General features: G+C 52.3%; 1 protein-coding gene and 1 long non-coding RNA gene across 3 annotated transcripts; one reads left to right on the top strand and one right to left on the bottom strand.

Moving 5' to 3' along the window:
• Nucleotides 1–623: 623 nt before the first annotated feature.
• ROBO4 (roundabout guidance receptor 4) lies at nt 624–14,928 on the bottom strand. 2 transcript variants are annotated; one of them, XM_045894779.3, is made up of 19 exons: nt 14,910–14,928; nt 14,591–14,702; nt 13,964–14,293; nt 13,549–13,706; nt 13,235–13,355; nt 12,851–12,978; nt 12,522–12,750; nt 11,938–12,050; nt 11,084–11,252; nt 10,749–10,931; nt 10,595–10,637; nt 8,043–8,188; nt 7,639–7,902; nt 4,115–4,222; nt 3,803–3,956; nt 3,373–3,618; nt 2,857–3,215; nt 1,430–1,636; nt 624–1,294 (listed from the first exon to the last, which is right to left on the bottom strand). In XM_045894779.3, exons 2-19 carry the CDS (start codon nt 14,658–14,660, stop codon nt 1,284–1,286), a joined length of 3,039 nt encoding a protein of 1,012 aa, XP_045750735.2. In that variant the 5' UTR covers nt 14,661–14,702; nt 14,910–14,928; the 3' UTR covers nt 624–1,283. The 2 variants fall into 2 exon arrangements, with proteins under 2 accessions (XP_045750735.2, XP_045750736.2); XM_045894780.3 differs by lacking the exon at nt 14,910–14,928 and having other exon boundaries at nt 3,803–3,941; nt 14,591–14,757.
• Nucleotides 14,929–16,953: 2,025 nt separating this feature from the next.
• On the top strand, nt 16,954–18,602 carry LOC123857696 (uncharacterized). Its single transcript, XR_008507406.2, has 2 exons — nt 16,954–17,194; nt 17,589–18,602. It is a non-coding gene; the product is annotated as an uncharacterized LOC123857696 (long non-coding RNA).
• The last annotated feature ends 1,896 nt before the right edge of the window (nt 18,603–20,498 follow it).

The raw sequence follows: 20,498 nt of genomic DNA, 5'->3' as shown, positions 1-20,498 counted from the left end.
CCCTGCCTCACTCGGCCTGTGAGTTCAGAGTGGCCTCTAGGTAGAGTGGCTTAGGTTTGGGGGGGTATCACCCCCTTTCAGGGCCTGCTTCCTAATCGGCCCTCCCTAAAGACATCCTCCTGTGGCCCCTGGTCCTGCTCAGGAGCACCGTTGCCCCCAACTTGTGTGTTCTGCCCTTGCCTTTCCCGCCATGTTAGAAGGACAGGGCCCTTCCGGAACTTTCTGTGGCTCTGACCCTGGCAGTCCGGCTCCATTTCTCTGTTCTGTTGTTTTGTCTGAAGGGTGTTCACTAGCCAACCATTACAGGTGGTTCTACCTTTTGGGGAATTAAGCTACTTCGTCTATTTTAAGAAACCCTCTGGTCTTAACCATCTGGGACTAGTCTCTGGGGAGGGGGGCTGGGACCGCTGAAAGCAGGAGTTGTTTTCCTAGGACAAGTTGCGAAGACCAGCCGACCAGAAGAATCCGAAGGACGCGTGTAATTCTTCTCTCAATCACAGAACAGAACTAAGTGACTCTCCCTGAGTGCCAACGAGTGCCTGAACCCTTTGGAACTCAGAATTCTTCCCATATCTCCGGGTACCCTCCCCAAAATGGTGCTCTGGGGAATGACCTCACTGCACTCAAGTCATGACAGTTTTATGGTATCAATTTCTTAAGCTCATAGAGTCCACAGTATGAGGAGGGGGTTTTGTCCTCCATTTTGCCACCTCCCTTCCTTCACAGCTCCCTCCCTGGATCCATGCTGGCCCCTCTGCCTTGGTAGCAAGGAAGGGCCTCACCGCTTCAGGGCTGGTCGGTGGGTCCTCCTTTCTTCCTCTCCCGGGTGTGGCTGCGGAGAGGTGAGCCTGCCCCTGTGGGAATGAATGGTCCCCTCCCGAGAGGGGTGGCTCTGTAAAGCTCCTTCCCTTACCGCCTGTCCCACAAGCTGTTGCTGTCCTCTGGGAAGACCTCTGGCTCCCTCACTTCCCGTGATCCAAGCGGGTGGGGAGATTGGGAGATAAGGCTGCTTCTCAGGCCAGAAGACCTGGCTGTGGGATGGATGGAAGGAGGAGAAAGCAAGGGCGAGGAGTCAGGCCGGGATGGCTTTTTGCTCCCTGAGGGCTCCAGGTCTACTTTGTGCTTATTTTGTTGCGCTTTCATCTGTTTTCACAATCCCGGAAGGACGAGAGCTCTCCGGGAGTCCGGGCAAGGTGGTCCCCCAGCTGCAGAGAAGTGCAGGCCAAGACTGACACTCCACAGGGGAGTGGTTTGATTCTCTTCTTGGCAGTCTTGGGCACACTTCATGAGGAGTCTGCAGGGGAAATCGAAGGAGAGTGGAGTTACCCCGCTGCTCCCCCTCTCCTGCCCAACCCCAGGGCTCCTCCTGGCTCCTCCCCAGAATCCCTCAGCCAGGGTCACCATGTCAGCTCGGAAGACAGACACTTACTGCCAGCCTTGGGCTCAGGACGGCCGAGCTGACTTCTTCGGGAAGAGATCCGAGAGTCGGGGGGCCAGGGGGGGAGCCCCCTTCCCAGCCGCTGGCTGTGGTGGTCCTCCATGTCCTCCAGCCAGTCTGACCTCCACTCCCACAGGGGCAGGGAGAGGGCAGAGGTCAGAAAGAGGTCATCCCGGGGGGAGGGAGGTGAGGAGGCATCTGTCAGGGAGGGTAGAGTTATTTGTAGAGGGCTGACCTTCACTCTGAGGGACCAGTTTAGGGCAGAATGCTTAGGACCTGCTTAAAGCACACACCCAACCCGAAAGATAACTTAGCCCCAACTCAGCCCATCAATTCTGGCAGCCATTGGAATGAGTCCATTGGTTTCTTTAGAGAGAATAGCTTGAGCTGTTTCCTCCTAGCCCAGCTCTGGCCTTCTATCCATACTCTCACCCTTCACTGCACTCCCCCTCCCTGGGCATCCTTCTCCCTCCGTTATGGGCACTTCTGTCCTGGATAATCCTTGCTTTCCCATTTACAAGCCTGGTTGTTTTTCTTGGAGGCAAAGGGTAGAGTTAGGGTTCATAAGATGGGGAGAGGGGGTCTGACAGAGTATATGAGGAAGTGGGGGCGCCTGGGTGGCTCAGTCAGTTAAGTGTCTGCCTTTGGCTCAGGTCATGATCCCGGGGTCCTGGGATCAAGCCCCGCATCAGGCTCCTTGCTCAGCGGGGAGCCTGCTTCTCCCTCTGCCTCTGCCACTCCCCCTGCTTGTGCTCTCTCTCTCATCAAATAAATAAATAAAATCTTAAAAAAAAAAAAAAGGAAGGGGAACAGGGAGCCCCGAGCTACTGTCTGTTGACATGGATATAATGGTCCCACTCTGCTCGACAGGTGGAGGGGTGAGCCCAGCTTCTCACCCCAGCCACAGACAGGGCAAGGGGACGGCTTGTAAGCATAGCAGGAGGTAAGAGAGGAAATAGACCTTCCCCTAGTGAGGAGAATCTAAAACAGTGGGTTAGAGTAAATAGAAGAGGTGGGGAGCAATCTTTCCTAGAAACCAGTGTCTGGGTTCAGAGGAGGAATCTGGAGGAGGGCAAGGGGCCTACAGTTGGCTGCCTCTGGGCTTTAGACATGAACATTTATCCTTGTTCTTGTGGGTGACCTTGGGCAAGTTAAAAAACCTGTTTGATTTACAGTTTCCTCATTTGGTAAAGAAAGATAAAGAATATTCCTCATAGAGTTGTTAATATCGAATGTATATATAGGGCTGGGGGCAGAGTAATCATTCAGTAAAAGCTAGCTGTTTTAAGGATTACCACAAAGACAATGGTTAGGAAGCCTTGCCTCTTGGCTGGGGAAAAGGCAGGGAGGGGTTCTTCCAGGAGCTGTGTCTATTCCAAGGGGTGGAAGTGAGACGTGAGGCAGGTGATCTCACATACCCGTGAAGACGCAGTCCGCCTCCCTGGGCTCCAGACCAAAGCCAAAGCTGTCCACGGCCATGGCCAGGGCCCGGGCGAAGTGGGCATCAGCGAGGAAGGAGCCGTCAGAGGAGCTGACGAGGCTGGCTCTGGCACTGGGGGCGTTGTCCTCAGAGGCGGAGCCCCAGCCGTTGGCCAAGGAGCCCTCACTGGGGGTGGGGGTGGGGCAGGGCCGGGGTGGGCACAGCAAGCCCCTCACTTCGGACCCCACCCCTCCTCCAGCCCTGCCCACGTCCGCTAGCTCTGAGGTTGTTGGGATGCTGATGTAGCCGTAGGTGACAGGGGGTGAAGGGGCCCTTGGCATAGGAGAGACGCTATTCCTAGAAGAGAGACAAAACGGGAGACAGGACTAAGGCTGACGTGGGTAGGCTGGCAGCAGAAACATTCCCGTGGAGGAAGGGCGGGGCCGGGGAGAGATAAGCATACTCCTGTCCGGTGCTTATCTGTAGTCCTTTGGTCATCCCTCAGGCAACTCACCTGGGGGTCTCTTCACCCTCACTGAGCTCCAGGCACAGGGCCACCTCCTCAGGAGTCAGCACACTGTCCTGATCCTCCCCCAGGGATGACAGTGAAGAGCTGGACAGACGACTGGACTCTGGGCTGGGACCAGAGAGGGAAGAGGCCTGGGGGCTGGAGGGGCTGGGGGGACTGGAGGGGATCAGGATGGGGAGGGGGCCAGCTGGCTGTGGGAGGGAAGAGGGAGCTTGGGGCTCCACAGAGTGCCTGATTGGGGTAAGAGAGTGATGACAGGGTGGTTAGTGCAGCCCCTGTCCACCCTCTCCCAGCCCCTGCCCAAGCTCAGCAAACACCCCTCACACCCCTAGTCCCCCAGCCCCTGCCCAAGCTCAGCAAACACCCTCATACCCCTAGTCTCCCAGCCCTGCTTCCTGACCCCATGCCTTCTTACTGCGTCTGCTGACTCTGAGCAGGGGCTCCCCGAGAAGGGAGGGGTGCTGGGGGGAGAGGGCGAGAAGCCAGTTCATTGGAGGAGCTGAGGAGCTGCGGTCCCAGGGCCCTCCAGGCAACCAGAGCCTGGGGCACAGCTCCTGGGGAACAATAACCTGGGGGTGAGACCGGCAGAACCCCTATCATCCCCAGACCGCACCTGCCTCCCCGACCCCAGCTTCCTGTCCCCACACCCCACCCACCCAGCCTCCTCAGGGTCCAAAGCAGCCACGCTGCCTCAACCCCTCACTTCCTTTTTCGGGCCTTCTCTCACCTGGGCTTTGGGAAAGGTTCTTGGAGCTTCTATTCCCCAACTCCCAGGCCCAGAGCTCCAGAGGGCGGCTGGCCCGGAGGGGCGGGGAGCTGTTAGCTTGCTGCAGCTCTGCAAAGGCAAGAGTCAGTGGGTGGGGGGCAAGCCAGGGTGGGGGGCAAGCCAGGGTGGGCCTTGCAGACTCCAACCACAAGCTCTATCTTCAGCCAGTCATTCAGTTAAGCTCTAGGGTCCCTGAACCCAGAGAAAAGAAGGAAGAACCTCCCTCCATCCTCCCCACCGTCACCTTCATCCAGGCAGCTATGATAAGGGAGGAAGGTAGCACTAGGCTCAGAGTCAAAAGACCTGCACTCACAGCCCAGCTCAGTTACGTAGTTGCTGTGTGGCCTCAGGTAAATCCATTAACTTTTCTGAGCTTTGGTTTCATTTGGGAACACCCAGTCAAATGATAGTTTTGCCAATCTTAATTTATTTATAAACACAGATTGGGAAGTTCCTGGTGCCTAAAAGATACTTGGACAATTTTCTTTTCCTTACTGTATACATTCCCATCTTCCTGATCTCTATACCCTCACCTTGCTACTCCTCTCATGAATTTTGGCCCTGTGAAGACAAATACCTCTTCTTTTCTTGGAGAGAATCTGTTCATTTCCATCTCTCACATTACAAATATCTTACAATGTTCTGGATCACCTTGCCCTGAGAAACCTGAGTGTCTCTCACTTGGGAAGAAGGGTTGGACTGTCAAGTTGAGCCGAGTGGGTAAGACAACCCCACACCTTACTGGGTGTAACAGGAGATAGTCAGCTGAGAAGAGGACCTCTAGACGAGGAAGATGGGTTGGTCTCACCCAGGGAGGCAATGCGTTGCCTATAGATATTTGATGATATTTGTTGAATGAATGAGCAAATAGATGGATAATATCAGAGATGTAGATGTCAACACGAGGTGAGAAGAATCACAAGATGGCAGCTACCATCTGGCTCACACGGCTGCTTAAGAGACAGGGCTCTGAGTGAACTCTGACAATGAAGAAGCTGAGGTAACTGAAGGAACAGACCCAGCTGTGTGCAGTGACCCAAAGCATGCTTCTCGGTCAGGCCAAAACCCAAATGGATCTAAGTTTAAACCAGAAGGGAACTGGGAGGGTAATGGAGGGAAGAGATTTTCCCAAGACCAGGAACCAGGAAAATATCAAGGCAAAAAGAAGCAGCCTTCAGATTAGTGTCACATGATCAGAAGCTCAGTTAGGAAAGGGGTTCCGTCCTTGAGAAATCAGAGACCAGGCAGGACCCTCGAGGCTTAGCTGTCTAATTGGTCTGATCTTGAATTTTGGAGGCCAAAAATGGGCAGGTTCAGAGCAGGGACGAGATCAAGGCTACGGCATTCACCAAGACTACCTTAGCCCTGGGAATCCATGTACAGCGGCCAGACCTTCTGAGCCATTGGGATGAAAACCCACACAGTGGCCAGACTTCCTCCACCGAAATTTCCTTTTGTTCCTATGCTGTTTTGTTTTTTTAATTTATTTCCTTTATTTGTTGTGTGACCTAGGGAGTCCTGGAGGCCAACTTCAGGTGCTCCAACTCTGTTATCAACGGCTTTGTCTCATCTAGTTCTGGTTTCCTGAGTAAGCTCAGAAAAGCGGACACATGTTGGCTGGTTGGTGTGGACAAGGAAGAGGAAAGGCCAGTCCTAGAAAAGGCCACCTTTGTCCCAGCCCGTTCTATTTCCTCTAAAGAATTCTAGTCACAAAAGCCTCCTTCCACCATGCTTGCAATTACTTGGGTTTTACTTTTCAGTGTTATTTGAGCAAACTACACGATAAAAATGTTATCAAGGTTAGGTCAAATCTCATTGGGCATACCTGAATGGCAAGAAATATTTGTTTGAAATCATTAAGTGATTAGGATACTCAGTGTATGTATCTGGCAGAGTGGAACTAAGAACCTGATATAATGGATGAAACATGAGAGAGTGTAGTTGTGGTGGGGAAAAAAACCCCAACTAAGGTCAAATAATAAGAAAAAGGAATGAGCAGGTCAAGGGGTATAGGGGGGCACCGAGAGAGTTTGTCAGTGTCAGAAGACAAAGAATCCTCAGTCTTTCGCGGACTAAGTGACAGCAGTAGATCCAACTGCATGGCTCTGGACAAGACCATAGCACGGTCTTGCTGCTACTGGGGTCCCAGGAACCAGAAGTGGGCCATTGAGTATCACCAGTGTAGGGGACCTCCCGTGGTCAGCCAGTGGGGCTGGGGTGAGGAGACACCGAAGCCTCACCTCAGAATTGGAACCTGTCTTAAGAGTTGGCTGTAGAAAACTACTTACATTTCCCCCCCAGTAGTATTAATGTTCTAGGATGGGCTATACATCATAACCAAGTCAGTGTAGTTCTCCATGGGAAGGCGGGTTTTTAAATGGGATTTTTTTCAACCCCTTTTTAGCTGCTAATTCATTACCACCGAGAATTCCTAATGCTAGAGTTCTGAGGCAAAGCTGGAAAGAATGCCAACTTTGCTCAAATTAGAGTCATAAAATTCTGGATATTGGATAACCTCTTAATTACTCTGAATCCATCTCTGTCTTCATGAAAGTTGGATTATATCCACTAAAAAAAAAAAAGGAATTGGCTGTAGGACATTTGTAAGGCTTACTGATCAGCACAGAAGGCTCATGAAGATAGCAGGTGGAGTGCAGGCCAATGTTCAGAAAGAAGAGAAACTAGTCAGTGGTGGAATAGAATCTCTCAAGGGAGCTCCCGGAGGGTGGCCTTTGGAAGCAGACCATTCTGGCTTCAAACCTGAGTTTAGCTTACTGACTTGTGGGGTTTTGAACAAGTTACTCATTTCTGATCCTCTTTCCCCATCTGCAAAATTAGAGAAATAATACCTAGCCAATAGGTTGGGGGTCATTTTAAATGAAATAAATACGTAAGGCACCTAACAACTAGTAGTTGCCAAAGAAACAGACACTCTGATTTTTTCTGTCTGGGAAGGCAAAGCTGGGAGGCAGAAGTCAGGAGAGAAATCTGGGCAGAAAGGAACGACTCATTCTGCTCTGGGAAGTGAGTTGGGAGTCAGTGCCTGGGGAGGCCCCGGCCACAGTGCACAAGGAGATGAGACTCCAGGCTAGCACTGGTCACCTGCTTTCAGGTTCTAACGTTACTTATATGCTGGTCAGCCGCTCTCCTTAGACTCTGAGCCCTCAGATGGCAAGAGCTGTCTCTTGTGTCCCACAGCTGGCTTACAGTGGTGCTTAGGAAATGTCTGCCAAATTCAAATGCATACAGAAGTCGGCCCATGACTGGTGTTGCCAAGTGGAAACAGCACAGGGTCAAGAAAAGCAGAGGCCAGCACACCCCTGGCTGAGTGCTCTGGTGATAGTGGGGAGACCCTGTGTCTACCATGGCTGGGACAGAGCCCCCATCCGGCTGCGAGGCCCCCCGGGCCACGTTCCCACCACGTTCCCACTCCTGTTCCCTCCTGCCGCCGGCTCTAGGCTGTGTCTCTCGTCCCCATTCCTTACCCTGCTTCTTTTTGGCCTTCCAGGCCTCTGCAGGGGCCAGAGGCAAGGGCGGAGAAGCGAGGCCCCGGCGGCTGCAGAGGCTGTCTGGACTGGGCCAGGGGCTGGAGAGCCGGGCCAGCTGGGGTGGGAGACGCCTGACAGCTGGGGTCTTGGGGCTTGGCCGGGCTGGGGGGCCGGAAGGCAGCTCAGCGATGAGAGAACCATAAAAAGTGCTGGTATCGGGAAGCAGGGGCACACCCGGGCTTCGGGGATCCCAGGAGATCACTGCGGTCGGACGACAGGAAGAGTTACGGCGAGGGCATCCCACCGCGCACCCCGCATCTCCAGCCCCGGCGAGGGCGTGATCCTCTTCCCCCGACCCCGCCCCCGCGTTGGGCCCCGCGGCCCCCACTGCGCATGCTCACAGGAGCGCCGACAGTCCCGGGGGTCCCGGGGGTCCCGGGGGTCCACGCCCAGCCTGCTGCTGAGGCTGCTGCTGCTGCTCAGGTCCCGGGAGCCGGAGGTGGAGCGCCAAGTGTCTGCCAGCCAAGGGGAGTCGCTATGATCCATCCTGGGGCGATGGAGGGTGGGGGCGGGGCAGGAGAAGGAGGTGAAGCGAGAACGTAATTGGCCAAGACCTCCAGCTCGGAGGGTCGCGGAGGGGGTGGTAGCAGCTTTATTCTCCCTGCCCGCTAGCCCTTCACAGACTCCTGAAGATCTCCGACCTGGTGCCCCAAACTCAGTGGTCTTTTCTTATCCTGGGGCCAGGGCAAGTCCAAGTGGCCCAGAACCAGGAGGCGTTGAAGGGAGCCAGCTATGTGCGGAGACAAAGAGGACACGGATCTGGGGGCAGACAAACCCGCTGTGAAAATCCCCATCTGCCGCAGCCTAGCTGTGTAGCCCTGGGCAACGAGGTCTACCAGCCTCTTGGAGTCCCGGTTCTTTATCTGTAAAAGGGCTACAAAAAATAAGCCTTCCATATAAGGCTGATGTTGTGAGTGGCAATGAGGAAACGTGAGCTCATTCAGCTGGCAGGGCGGGAGTCTGCTACGTGGATGTTGCCTTCTCTACGTCCAGTCTGGTTCCCTTTGAACTGGGTGCCCTGCTGGCTGCCTGAGTAATCTTGCAAGAATAGGGATCAGACCAAAGCAATTCTCTGCCTAAAACCTTCAGTGGCTCCCCATGTACCAGGATAGAGCCCAGCTGCCTAGCATGGCTAACAGGGCCCTGGTCCGTCTGGCTTCCAGCTCCCTAACCGTATCCTTTACTCTGACCCATCTTGCACCTTATGTCCCAGCCAGCCCAAATGGCTTATGTTTCCCTATGAACATAGCAGACTAGGTTTTGCTGCTCCTTTTCCCTTCCCCTTCTTTTGTCAGGGTGATTGTGGAATCTTCCTCCCATATTTCCCCATCCTACCCCCCCTTTCCACGAGTCTTGTGCATGTTTCTGCACTTCTTTTTTTTTTTTTTTTAAGATTTATTTATTTGAGAGAGAGAGAGCATGCAAGTGAGCAGGGGGAGGGGCAGAGGGAGAGGGAGAAAGAGAGAGAATCCTCAAGCAGACTCCCTGCTGAGCGCAGAGCTAGATCCCAGGAACCCTGAGACCATGACCTGAACTGAAATTAAGAATTGGCTGCTTAACCAACTGAGCCACCCAGGCACCCCCATGTTTCTGCACTTCTAACACTGGATTGCATTCGTATGCTAACATAGCTGTCGCTGCCTGGACGCAGAGTTCCTGGTGGTGTGGAGCCTGTGCTAAGAAATGAATGAACACAGAACCATCAGAATAGAATCCCTCTGGGGCGCCTGGGTGGCACAGTTGGTTAGGCATCTGACTCTTGGTTTCGGCTCAGGTCCCGATCTCAGGGTTCTGAGATTGAGCCTCGCCTGAGGCTCTGCACTCAGTGTGGAGTCTGCTTAAGACTCTTTCTCCCTCTCCCTCTGCCCCTCCCCCATCTCTCTCTCTCTCTTTCTCAGATAAATAAGTCTTTAAAAAAAGAGAATGGAATCCCCCTCAAAGACAAGGGATAAAGTCCCAGGGGATCCAGAGAAGGTTCAGGGTAGGGCAGACAAAGCCCAGGAAGTAGCTGGAAAAGAAAGACCAGTGAGCACAGAATAATGCAGGAATATGGCCCCAGCCAGCTTGGAACCTTGCTCTGGGCTGAAACACTGACAGCAAAACAGTAGCCCAAGGGCTGGATGTGTTTGGCACAGAGCAGGTGCTTGATAAACTTGTTGAAAGATGCAGGCTTGGAATGTGAAGCCCTTCAGAGGAAATCCAATGAGATAAAGAGCAGGAGAAGGTGGGCAGAGTTGAAATGGTTATTTAGTGTAAAACTCAGCCAATAAGAAAAAAAGGATGTTTTCTTTCTTAGCATCATGTCTCATAACCACAGACTTGCTTTGGCAGCCAAAGACCCTTGGAGCAGGTGTACCTGCCCCCTGACCCTGATATTGAGAACAAGGAGGAAGAATCGAGACCGTAGGGGCAGAGCGCCCTCTGCTGGAACTGTGGGTGATTACTGGCGAAGGAGCGATCCCTCAATAGGTAGGTGATTTCCTGAATGCAAAGGCACAGCTAGGTAGACACTGGGTGTACAGAGAAAATTAGAAATTAGACTGGTCTTCCCATGCTAGTTATTCCCCACCTAGCAGAACCAGTCAGCAAGAGAGTCCAGTAAGTATTAGTGAGAGGTGGGCGACAAGCGCACCAGCTATTAGCAGTGTGGCCTTGGGCAAAGTCACTTAAGTCATGAGTCTCAGTTTACTCAACTGTCCAATGGGGCGATAGAAACATAAATGAAAGAGAAATTAATTCTCTCTTGGAGTTCAGGAGAGATTTGGGTAGTAGGATCCCAAAGTGCGTGGCAGCAGGAGAGAGAATATTCCATCCAATTCTCCGTCCCGGCTCCACTGTCCCTTGGCCCCTTGGCCCCTACCTCACCTCAAGCCCCTCCCCTCTCATCTCTCACCTGTGCTTTAGGATGGCGTCCTCACTGGTGTATCTGTACAGACCTGGGCGAGGGCAAAAGGGAGGCTAAATCCCGAGTGTCCAGCACCGGGCCCGAGATCTAAACCCCTGTATTGTTCTGCGTCGACCGCCCGGGAGCCCCCTGCGTCTCTCACCTGGGCCCAGGTGCACCCCTGCTCGGCGCCGGCGGTGGACACACACGGCGGTGCCCAACAGCAGCAGCCAGAGCAAAACACCCCCACCAGCAATCACTTCTGGCCGCTTCAAGGTGTCCCTCAGCTGCTCCAGGGTCCAGGGACCATCGCTGAGTTCTTGGGTGGCTCGCTCCATGGCCCGCTCTGTATGGGGATTCGTGCTCAGTGGGCGAGGCGGGGAGGGCGGGGAGAGTGGGTCAGACAATGAACTGGAGGGCTGAGATGTGAGTAGGGAGAGAGGAAGGTGGGAAGGGGGGCTCACGGGGTGTGGGTGGGCTGGTGGGCACTGCCCTCACCTAGAAGGAGGCAGACGGGGCTACTGGGGGGCCCAGCCCCGGCTCCAGTGATGGCAGCCACTTGCACGCAGTAGGAACCTGGCTTTCGGGTGGCGATCTCCAGCTGGGTCTGCTCAGCCACCACGGTCCAGTTGGCTGGGGGCAGCGAGGTGTTGCCCAGGCTCCAAACCTGAGGCACAAGCAGAGCTGAGCAATGGTCCCCCTGCACCATCCCAGCAGCTGAGCCTTTCATCTCTGGGCATGTGGCCACCCTGGGGACATTCCCTGCACCCCGTGCAGCCATGCTTCTTATTCCCTTCCCCCTGCAGAGTGAGAGAGACCTCTCTCTAGCCTGGCAGAAGCAGGGCCAAAGCAATCTGCTGACATAGACGGTAGGCCGTGGCTCTCAACCTTCATTGTGCTTCAGGGTCACTGGGAGGGTTTGTTAAAAATCCAGGTTACTAAGCCCATCCCTGAGTTTCTGATTCACAAAGCCTGGGAAGGACCCAGGGAGTTGCGTTTCTAACACGTTATCGGGCATTGCTGGTGCAGCTGGTCCAAGAACCCCATTCTGAGGCCACCGCCTTAGGAGCTGGGAGTCAGACCCAGCCCGGTTTGATTCCTGTTCTGCTTCCTGCACCTGTGACCTGGGCCTCACTTTCCACGTCTGTAAAGTAGGGATAATCACCCAGGACGGACAGCGAGACAAAAATGAGATCAGGTAGAAAAGTGCTTGGCAGGGGCTGGCAAAACCTCGCTCAGCAACAGTGAGTTTCCCTTGCTTCTCTGCACGGGGGCTGTTTCTCAGTGCCCAGAGCAAGGGTATGCAGGGTGTCAGGGAAGAAGGATGTCCCGGCACCACCAGGAAGGGGTACCTGGTAGCCACGGATGATGCCATTGTGGTTTTCAGCAGGTGGTGGGACCCAGCTCACAAGGACGCTGCTGTTGCCAGGCTTTAAGGTCACCTCCTGGGGAGGGGCACTGGGCACTGGAGGGGAGGAAGAGAGGCTATAAGGGATGCTGAAGGAGGGGACTCTAGGAAATAGAGCTGGGACGGGAATGTGGTCACAGACCATACTGATAAGAATAGGGGCTTCTTGGGTGCCTGGGTGGCTCAGTTGGTTAAGCGACTGCCTTCGGCTCAGGTCATGATCCTGGAGTCCTGGGATCGAGTCCCACATCGGGCTCCCTGCTCGGCGGGGAGTCTGCTTCTCCCTCTGACCCTCCTCCCTCTCATGCTCTCTGTCTCTCATTCTCTCTGTCTCAAATAAATAAATAAAATCTTAAAAAAAAAAAAAGAATAGGGGCTTCTTGCAGCTCTGCTTGCTGGCCATGGCAGAAGGGAGTCTGGGACTAAGGCCCCTCTCCCCCCCAGACTGGAGTGGGACAGTCCAGGGGCCCGCAGACGGGAAGGTGCCAGAGAGTATACTGCTGAGTCCTGCGGGCATCTGTCTCTGACCTTGTTCGGGCAGCCTCAGGAGCAGCACGTTGCTGTCAGGGCCTTGAGCCCGGCCAGAGGATGGTCTCACTTTGAACTCGTAGTCTTGGCCCCAGAGGAGGCCTCCAAGCTCTGCGCTCTGCCAGCCAGCCAGCAGGGCCTCTGCCCACGGAGCTCCCGGGCCTCCTGGGGCCGTCTGGACCCTGAACAGGGCTGTGTAGGACTGAGCAGGTGCCGCAGGGCCGCTTACCTGGGAAAGAGTCCAGAGGAAGGATGGGGGTCAAGGAGTTTAGGACCAGCTCTTCCTTGAGCTTCTGGACTGGCACCCACCCCTAGGTCCTGGGCCTTACCTTCCAGCTGAGCCACACAGCAGGCTCAGGCCTGGAGCTCTTTGTGGGGTCTGGGTTCAGCAAGGTCACATTTTCCAGCTGAATGTGCACAGCCAGCAGCTCCAGAGGCTCCTTATGGTTCTGGGGCTCTGTGGGGAGCATAGGGATGTTCTGGGGCCTATAGGCCAGAGTGATGAGATTGAGGAATGAAACAGCCCCCAGACTTGGAACAACCACAATTCCCAGATTTCCCAGTCTAGAGCACTCCTATTTCTCCTCTAGGATGGGGGAACCTCTCTTTAAATGGGGTCCCCCATCACTCTGATCCCGATCCAGGTTGATCCCCACATACCCTAAGCCCAGCCCAAACCAGGCCCTAACTTGAGCTGTCCGCCCTCGCCTTACCCTGGACAGATACCCTGGCTGCCCGGCTCTCCCGTCGTCCTGCACTGTTGGTGGCCACACACATATAGCTCCCCTCGTCGCTCTTCTCTGCTCTTGCCATCTGCAGGGAGCCCCTGGAGACCTGTCGAGGCCAAGTGCTTCGTGAAGTCTCCATGTGGGGAGGGGCTCTGACTGGGGACGGAAACTTAGGCCTCACTGCCTTCCCTTCCTCAAATTCTGCAGGGGACATGGGGCCGGGGGCCGGGTCACTCCCTCCGGGTGTGCCCCTTTCCGCTCAGAACCGGGCAAAGCACGGGGCAGGGGGCTACACTCACCGTGTGCCGCCCTGGCTGTAGGGCCAGGGGTTTGCCATCCTTCCACCAGGAGACTGTGGGCTCTGGGTGGCCCCAGGGCGGCCCACACTCCAGAACCACCTGCTCGCCCACTGTGGCCACTGTATCCTGAGGCTGGGTCAGGAAATCCTCCCGAAGGTCTGTGGGCACGATGGAGGGTCAGCAGGGAGGAGCGTCCAGTGCTCCCCTCCACAGAGGCCCGGCCTCCGTGCCTCCTACTACGCTCGCCCCATTCGGCTTTACCCACCTTTTCACTGCCTTGGGTTCACTCTTCAGAGCCCCAGCCCTCAGTTCTCCCAGGCCAGGCCTTCCCTCACAGACGGCCCCCCAGATATCCTCACCTCGGGCATCGGGCCCCAGGTGTGCGCCACCCTGAGCCTCCCCTCCCAGGCCTTACCAGCCGCAGACAGCCGAGCCGCTCTGCTGACGGCTGTGCCCAGCCGGTTGCTGGCCTCGCAGGTGTAGACGCCCAGGTCTGTGGATTGGGCCTGCTCGTCCTGGGCACGTCCCCGGGCAGGGGGCCACAGCAGCAGGAGTGCTCCATCAGGTAGGAGGTGGTGGATGTCTGGGGGCACCATGCTCAGGGGCTGCCCGTTCAGCAGCCAGCGGATGGTGGGAGGCGGCTGGCCCGAGGCTCGGCAGCTCATTTTGGCGGGGCCTGGGCCCTGGAGCAGCTGGTCCTGGGGGTGGACTAGGATCTGGGGTGGGGAGTCCTGGGCCATGCCTCCTGGAAGGGAAAGGGGGGCGGAGCCCAGTCTGACTACCAACAAGACCCCCCAAATCCCTGACATCTCTTCTGCCTTCTCTTGTCTGAAGATAGCTTCCAATAACAAGCTAGCCGGGAGAGGAGAGGGCTACACACAGGGTGTCCAGGCAGAGCCCTTAATCTGTCTCTGTCTGTCTGCGTCTCACACATACATCATCATCACCACCATCGTCGTCACCATCTCCGGCACCCTTGCTGCCAAAGGGAAGGCCTTGGATCAAGGGAGCAGGGTCTAGGAGAAGGGACGGCCATACTCACCCGTGACAAGCAGAAGCAGGAGAGACAGGGCCCCCGGGGCCCCAAGGAGGCCCGCTCCTCCAGAGCCCATGGCTGCTCTCGGGCCTCTAGCCTCGCCCGCAAGCACTTTGTCCTGCAGGGAAGGAGGGGCGGGGAGGGGTGGCGGTGGTTGTTTGTGACGGAGCCTCTGCCCCAGGAGGGAAGCAGCTTTGAGGAAGCCCATGCTTCCTGCCTGGCCCTCCGAGCCTTGGAGAACGGGGAGGAGACCAGCAGAGAGAAACTCTCTGCCCTTGACCCTCTAGCCATAACCCCTGACTCCAGCTCCGGCCCTAAGGTTTACCTTGGGGTCTAGTCTGGGATTTCCTAAAGGTGATCTTCACACTGATATAATTCCAAGCACAGCCTTCAGCCTCTAAGCCTTGATGCCATTCCTGGTCCCTTGGCTCCAAGTGCTTCCCTGCCACAGTGGAACGGAGACCCAGCGGTGGAGTCTCAGGGCACAGCGTTGGGAAGCTGAGGGTAGAGAAAAGTGGGCCAACGCAGCAAGGGGGAGGGAGGCAGGAGTGTACTGTCATCCCACAGCCCATCCACCCAAGGATGGGGGTGGTGGGTAGGACAGAAGATGGGAAGGCTTTAGGGGCTCTGGGAGAAGCTGGGAGGTGCCCCCGGTGTGTTCCTACTCACTGGGAGAAAAATGAAATAAGCTGTGGGAGACCTTGGGCCAGTTCCTTCACCCTTGCCAATTGGTTTCCTTACCTATAAAGTAGGAGTAACAGTAATAGTCCCCACCTTGGGGGCTGGAGTGAGAATGAGATGTGATCGTGCATGAAATCACTTAGAACAGCGCCGAATGCACTCTAAGTGATGGGAAAGGGCTAGCCAATATTGTTATTTATTTATTTTTATGCACATGCCATCACCTTAACTATTCAAGCATCCTTGGCAGGGATATTTCTTAGGGTCTTTCCAGCCCTGGAACCTTGTGTCTACAACAGGCAAGCCTTGTAGCTTCTGAGCCTGCAATGTCTGTGCTCACCCTGCCATTCCTTCCCACCCCCTCCCCTAGAGAGACGCGCCGCTCTCCCCTCTCAGAGCCCAGCTCCTGTTTACAGGTCTCTTCCTCCCGATTCTGGAATCTCAGCCATTTCCTGGAGCGGTTCCCGGAAGGCCAAGGCCAGGCGCTGGGGCTCAGCGGAAGAGTGTCCAGCCTTTGTTCCCCATTGTTCCTGGCCAGCTCCTCTGTGGGGCCCCTAACACAGCTGACTTCCTCCCTTCCTCCCCCTTCCCAGCCTGGCCTCAGCGCCAGCCACAGCCACAGCCCTAGGCCTCCTTCACTCCTTCTCTTTCCCCTCAAACGCAGACCAACACAAATAAAGACAGAGCAAGAGAACACCATAGTCTCTAGAAAGTGGGCATTTCCATCGGGTAAAGAACAGACGGAGTGAAAGCAACATAATGAAAGAGCTGCAAGGATAGGACGTGGGGTTAGAGAGCAGAGTCTGGTTTTTCAGAAGTGGAAGAGCTAAGGGCAGTGACAAAGTCCTGGGCAGGCACAGGCATCCGTGTGCCCGGCAGAGTAGAGTAGAGTTTAGGGGGTCAAGGATCTGGGAGGCCAGAGTGATGAAGGGGGTATTCATGTGGACACCGAAGTCATCCAAGGACAAGACATGGAAGGATGTTGTCGGACAGATGGATTTACCGTACCTACTGCCAACTTGGGATTTTCCTGGGTCTGGATCCCCCAAGCCCGTCTGACCCCAGACTGCCTGCTGTCGGCAGTCTTTCTTTAATCTCTTCTGCTTATCCATTGGACTTGGGGAACCCAACCAAGTTCTCTGCTCATGAGTTGAACCAACTGGATTGTACTCAAATCTCTACAATCCATAAAGATGGTATAAGAGGGCAAGTCTCAAAAGAATTCAGACTCGTGGCTAGCCCTATCCTCAGGTACACAGTGGGGAGAGGTGCCAGTGCCGAACAACAGGAACGGAGCCCCAGAGGGAGGCTAGAGCAGCCCAAGGAGCTGCCCCTACCCCACAGTCACGTGCCTCATCCCTGGAGATCTTCAGCACAGCCTGCCTCCATTCCCGGACTCTTGGAGGGCCAAGTGCTAAGAACTGGGCTGTTCCTGGGAGATACTGAGATTCTCCTCACTCAGTCCAAGCATCCAGGGCATCCAGGGATCTGTGGAATGATGGCCAAGGGGACTTCCCAACAGTAAAGTGTGTCTGGGTGGCTCCCAGAGATCACAGTGCTCATTTCCAGCAACCACGCCTTGCAGCATCTGTATTGTCTCATTTCCACACATTAAGGAAGAGCCTACTGCATGAGTCATGCGGATGAGGTTAGTCAATGGGAGCTGTCTCCAGTTATTTCAAGGAAGCTCTGCTCTGGGGCCAGTGACCAGTTTACATAGCATCTTCCTTCACCTCCTGGTTTTAGAATTTTGTGTTTTGGGGAGTAATTCTTTAGTTGCTTGTAAGGGGAAAGAGAGAGGAGAGGAGTTCAGCATCCTCCTGAAGGACCCTCCAGGGGACATGGTTTCCCATATCTGGCTCCTGGCTTCTCTGGCTTCTTATTCTATGTTCTCTGAAGATGCAGCCAGGGTTCCTGCTGAGCAAGCTGGTAGGGCAAAATATATGAATTCAAGTAGGATTTGAAGTCAGCTACACTTAGGCGTAGATCCTGGTTTCACCGCTTACTGGCAGAGAGACCTTGAATAAGTCACATAACCTCTCTGAGCCCCATTTTCCGTATCTGTAAAGTGTTTGTGTGAGGTTTATGGAGAGTGGATATGGATGTGCTTAGAAAATACTAGATACGTGTTAATTATCTCTTGAGTGTTCTGGGAATGCCGTACCCCCTCCCTGACCACACAGCCACAGCCAGCCCCAAGGACCCGGAGGCACTCTTTCTGGTCTTGAGATCCTGCCCTTTTGGTCTTCTGGTTTTGCTTTCTTTTTTCCTCTTTGCTTGAGTCTGTTTGGTCCCAATCTCCAAGTTCTCATTTTTGTTGCAGGATGCCAATGGTTGGAGGGAAACTGAGTCAGGAGCGGAGACAGTAATGAACTTCTCTAAGCTGAATGGAAAGGTTGTCCTGATGCTACCTCACTGGCACAAGATCTGTTCCTTAGCTCCTGGTCCCATCGACGTCACGGGCAATTTCAAGGTCCATGATGGGACTCACATCTAATACTTTCAACCCTACAGTTTCTTGACCTTTTCAACACCAATGACTATGGGTCATCCTGGACCAAACATTGGAGATTGGATCAAATGGAGATTTCCAAGGCTGCTAGCATCAACATTTAACCATCTGCTCACATGTCCAAGAAGAAAAGGAGATGAGTTACTGTACTTTGTGTTCAACCTGTCAATGCCTTCCAGGGCTTTGAAGACCACCAGGAGCATACTTGTTATTGAACAGGTGGGATTTATTACTCCTTGCAGCTAAGGAACGTGCACACCATGGGGAACTGTGCAGTGTCTCAGTAAGAGACACTTAACTTACTCAGTAAGAGACTTACTCGGGTGTTAGAAAGAATCAATTATAGGATTTGGGCTTTGACTGGGTGATATTGGGGAGGGTCCTAGGAAGTGGAGCTTTGCTCTAAATTGGGTATTCTCAGGAATCAGGGATAATTCTATGATTCTTTGCAGAAGAGTGTCTTTGATAATTTCCTTGCTATGTAGTAGATCAAGTCATTCTTTTTCTTTTTCTATTATGAACAGTGCTGCCCCTAACCTTCATTTTCTATGTCTCCTAGTGTAACTATTAAGTGTTTAAGAGTCTCTCTAGGGAATACATAAACCTAGTAGTAGGATTTCTGGGTGTTGGGGCATACAAATATTCAACTTTAGATGGTAACGATTGTTTTTCAAATCAGTTGGTTGTACCAATGGCCTTGAGCCACATCCCCAGAACAGTTGGTAAACCTTTTAATTTTTGACAATCTAGCATGTAAAATAATATTTTATTATTGTCTTAATTTGCATTTGCCTGATTAAATAATAAAGCTGAACACTTTTTCAAGTGTTTACTCCCCATTTGCCTTTTCTCTTCTGGGAAGTATTTGTTTCTATCTTTGGTTCATTTTTTTACTACTTATTTGTCTTTTTCTCAATAACTTTCAGGAGTTTTATATAAGCTGGATAATAATTCTTTGTGGATTAGAGATGTTGCAAAAACAAGCTTGGCCTTCTATTTTCTCTTTCTTTATAGTGTAACAGATGTTCTTAATTTTATTGTAGATATATTTATTTTTATGTTTAGTGTATTCTTTCCATTTTTGAAAAAAAACCTCTTTTATACTAAAGCCAAAAAGATATTCTCCCATATTTTCTTCTGAAAGTACAAAAATCTCACATTTAAGTCATTGATCTATCACTAATTGATCATTTTATATGGCTTATGTATATATATATATTTTTTCAGATAGTCAACAATACTCCCAGTACTTCTTATTTAGTGACTTGCAATGATTCCTTGTTATACATCAAATGCCCATATATATTTAGCTTGTTTCATTGGCCTTTTGCCTATTCCTGTGTGAACATCACATTGTCTCAATTACTAGAGCTGTCTAATAAATTTTGATATCTAGTAGGGTAAGTCATCCCCCCTTCTTTTTTTAGACGTGTCTTGGCTCTACTTAGGGCTTCAGCTGGTCAAGTTCCTTGAAAACCTCGTGGACCTGATTGAATATATAAGAAGAACTGGCATTTTATAACATTAAGTCTTCCTATTCATGAACATATATACCTCTCACTTTATTTTGCTCTTCCTTCATTTCTTTCAATAGTTTTCAATTTTGCTCTGTATAGATATTACCCACATTTTGTTAAATGTGTTTTTAGCTGACTTGTTAAGCAAAGATAGTTGCAGTAATCCCCACCATCCTGTATACTTGTCCTTTTGCAATACTTGTCACCCCTCCCACAAAGAAGTCGGATCTTTTCCTTAACACCCTGAAACTCAGCTGGCCTTGTGAATTGCTCTGACCAACGGAATACAGTGGAAGTGATGTGATGTGTGGAACATTCAAGTCTAAGCCTCTAGAGGGCTTGCAGCTTCTGCTCTTGACCTTTTTTTTTTTTTTTTAGTGTTCATTTATCCAGCATATAGTACATCATTAATTTTTGGCGTAGTGTTCAATGATTCATTAGTTGTGTATATGCTTTTGACCTTTTGAAACACCGCTCTGAGACTACTATGTGAAGAAGCTCAGTTTAGCAACATGGAGTAGAGATGAGCTATTCTAGCTGAGGATCCCTAGACCTACTAACCAACCACCCGTATCAATCAGCAGACATGCAGGTGAGGCCATCTTAGGCACCCAGATCCAGTTCAAGATAGCAGATGATGTGGTCACACAAGTGACCTCATGGCACCAGCAAGTGAATCACCCAGCAAGTCCAACGCAAACTGCTGACACAAGGAATTGCAATGGAATAAAATAGCTGCTCTTTTAAGTCACTCAATTTTGGATTGGTTCATTACAAAGCAATCAAGAACTGAGATGCCTTGATATTATGTCTCAAAGTTTGTCAATTCTTTTGAGTTGTCTATGTAGGAAAGCATATAATCCAAATATGACATTTTTGGTTTTTTATTTCCCATCTTTATACCTTTTTGTTTCTTTCCTGCATTGCCAGGACTGTGTTGACTACAGAGAGTGACCGTGGGTCTCTTTGTTTCCTTCTTCATTTAAAAAAGAATTCTTCTAATGTTTCACCGTTAAGAATGAGGGTTGCTGTTGGTTTTTGTAGATACTATTTATCAGGTTTCAAAAGTGTCCTTTTTTTTTTTAAAGTGTTCTTTTATTTCTAGTTTGTTAAGAGCTTTTGGTCGTGATTAAGTATTAAATTCTACAAGGGTTTTTTGGGCATCTATTAAGATAGTTTGTCTCTTTTAATCTGTTAATGTGGG

This window comes from Mirounga angustirostris, unplaced genomic scaffold, assembly GCF_029215605.1.
Source record: "Mirounga angustirostris isolate CCGP_5_RB_7025 unplaced genomic scaffold, mMirAng1.0.hap1 SCAF_13, whole genome shotgun sequence".
Lineage (NCBI taxonomy): Eukaryota > Metazoa > Chordata > Mammalia > Carnivora > Phocidae > Mirounga > Mirounga angustirostris.
Note: the sequence above shows the minus strand (reverse complement) of the source record. Positions and strands in the feature narration are given on the sequence as shown.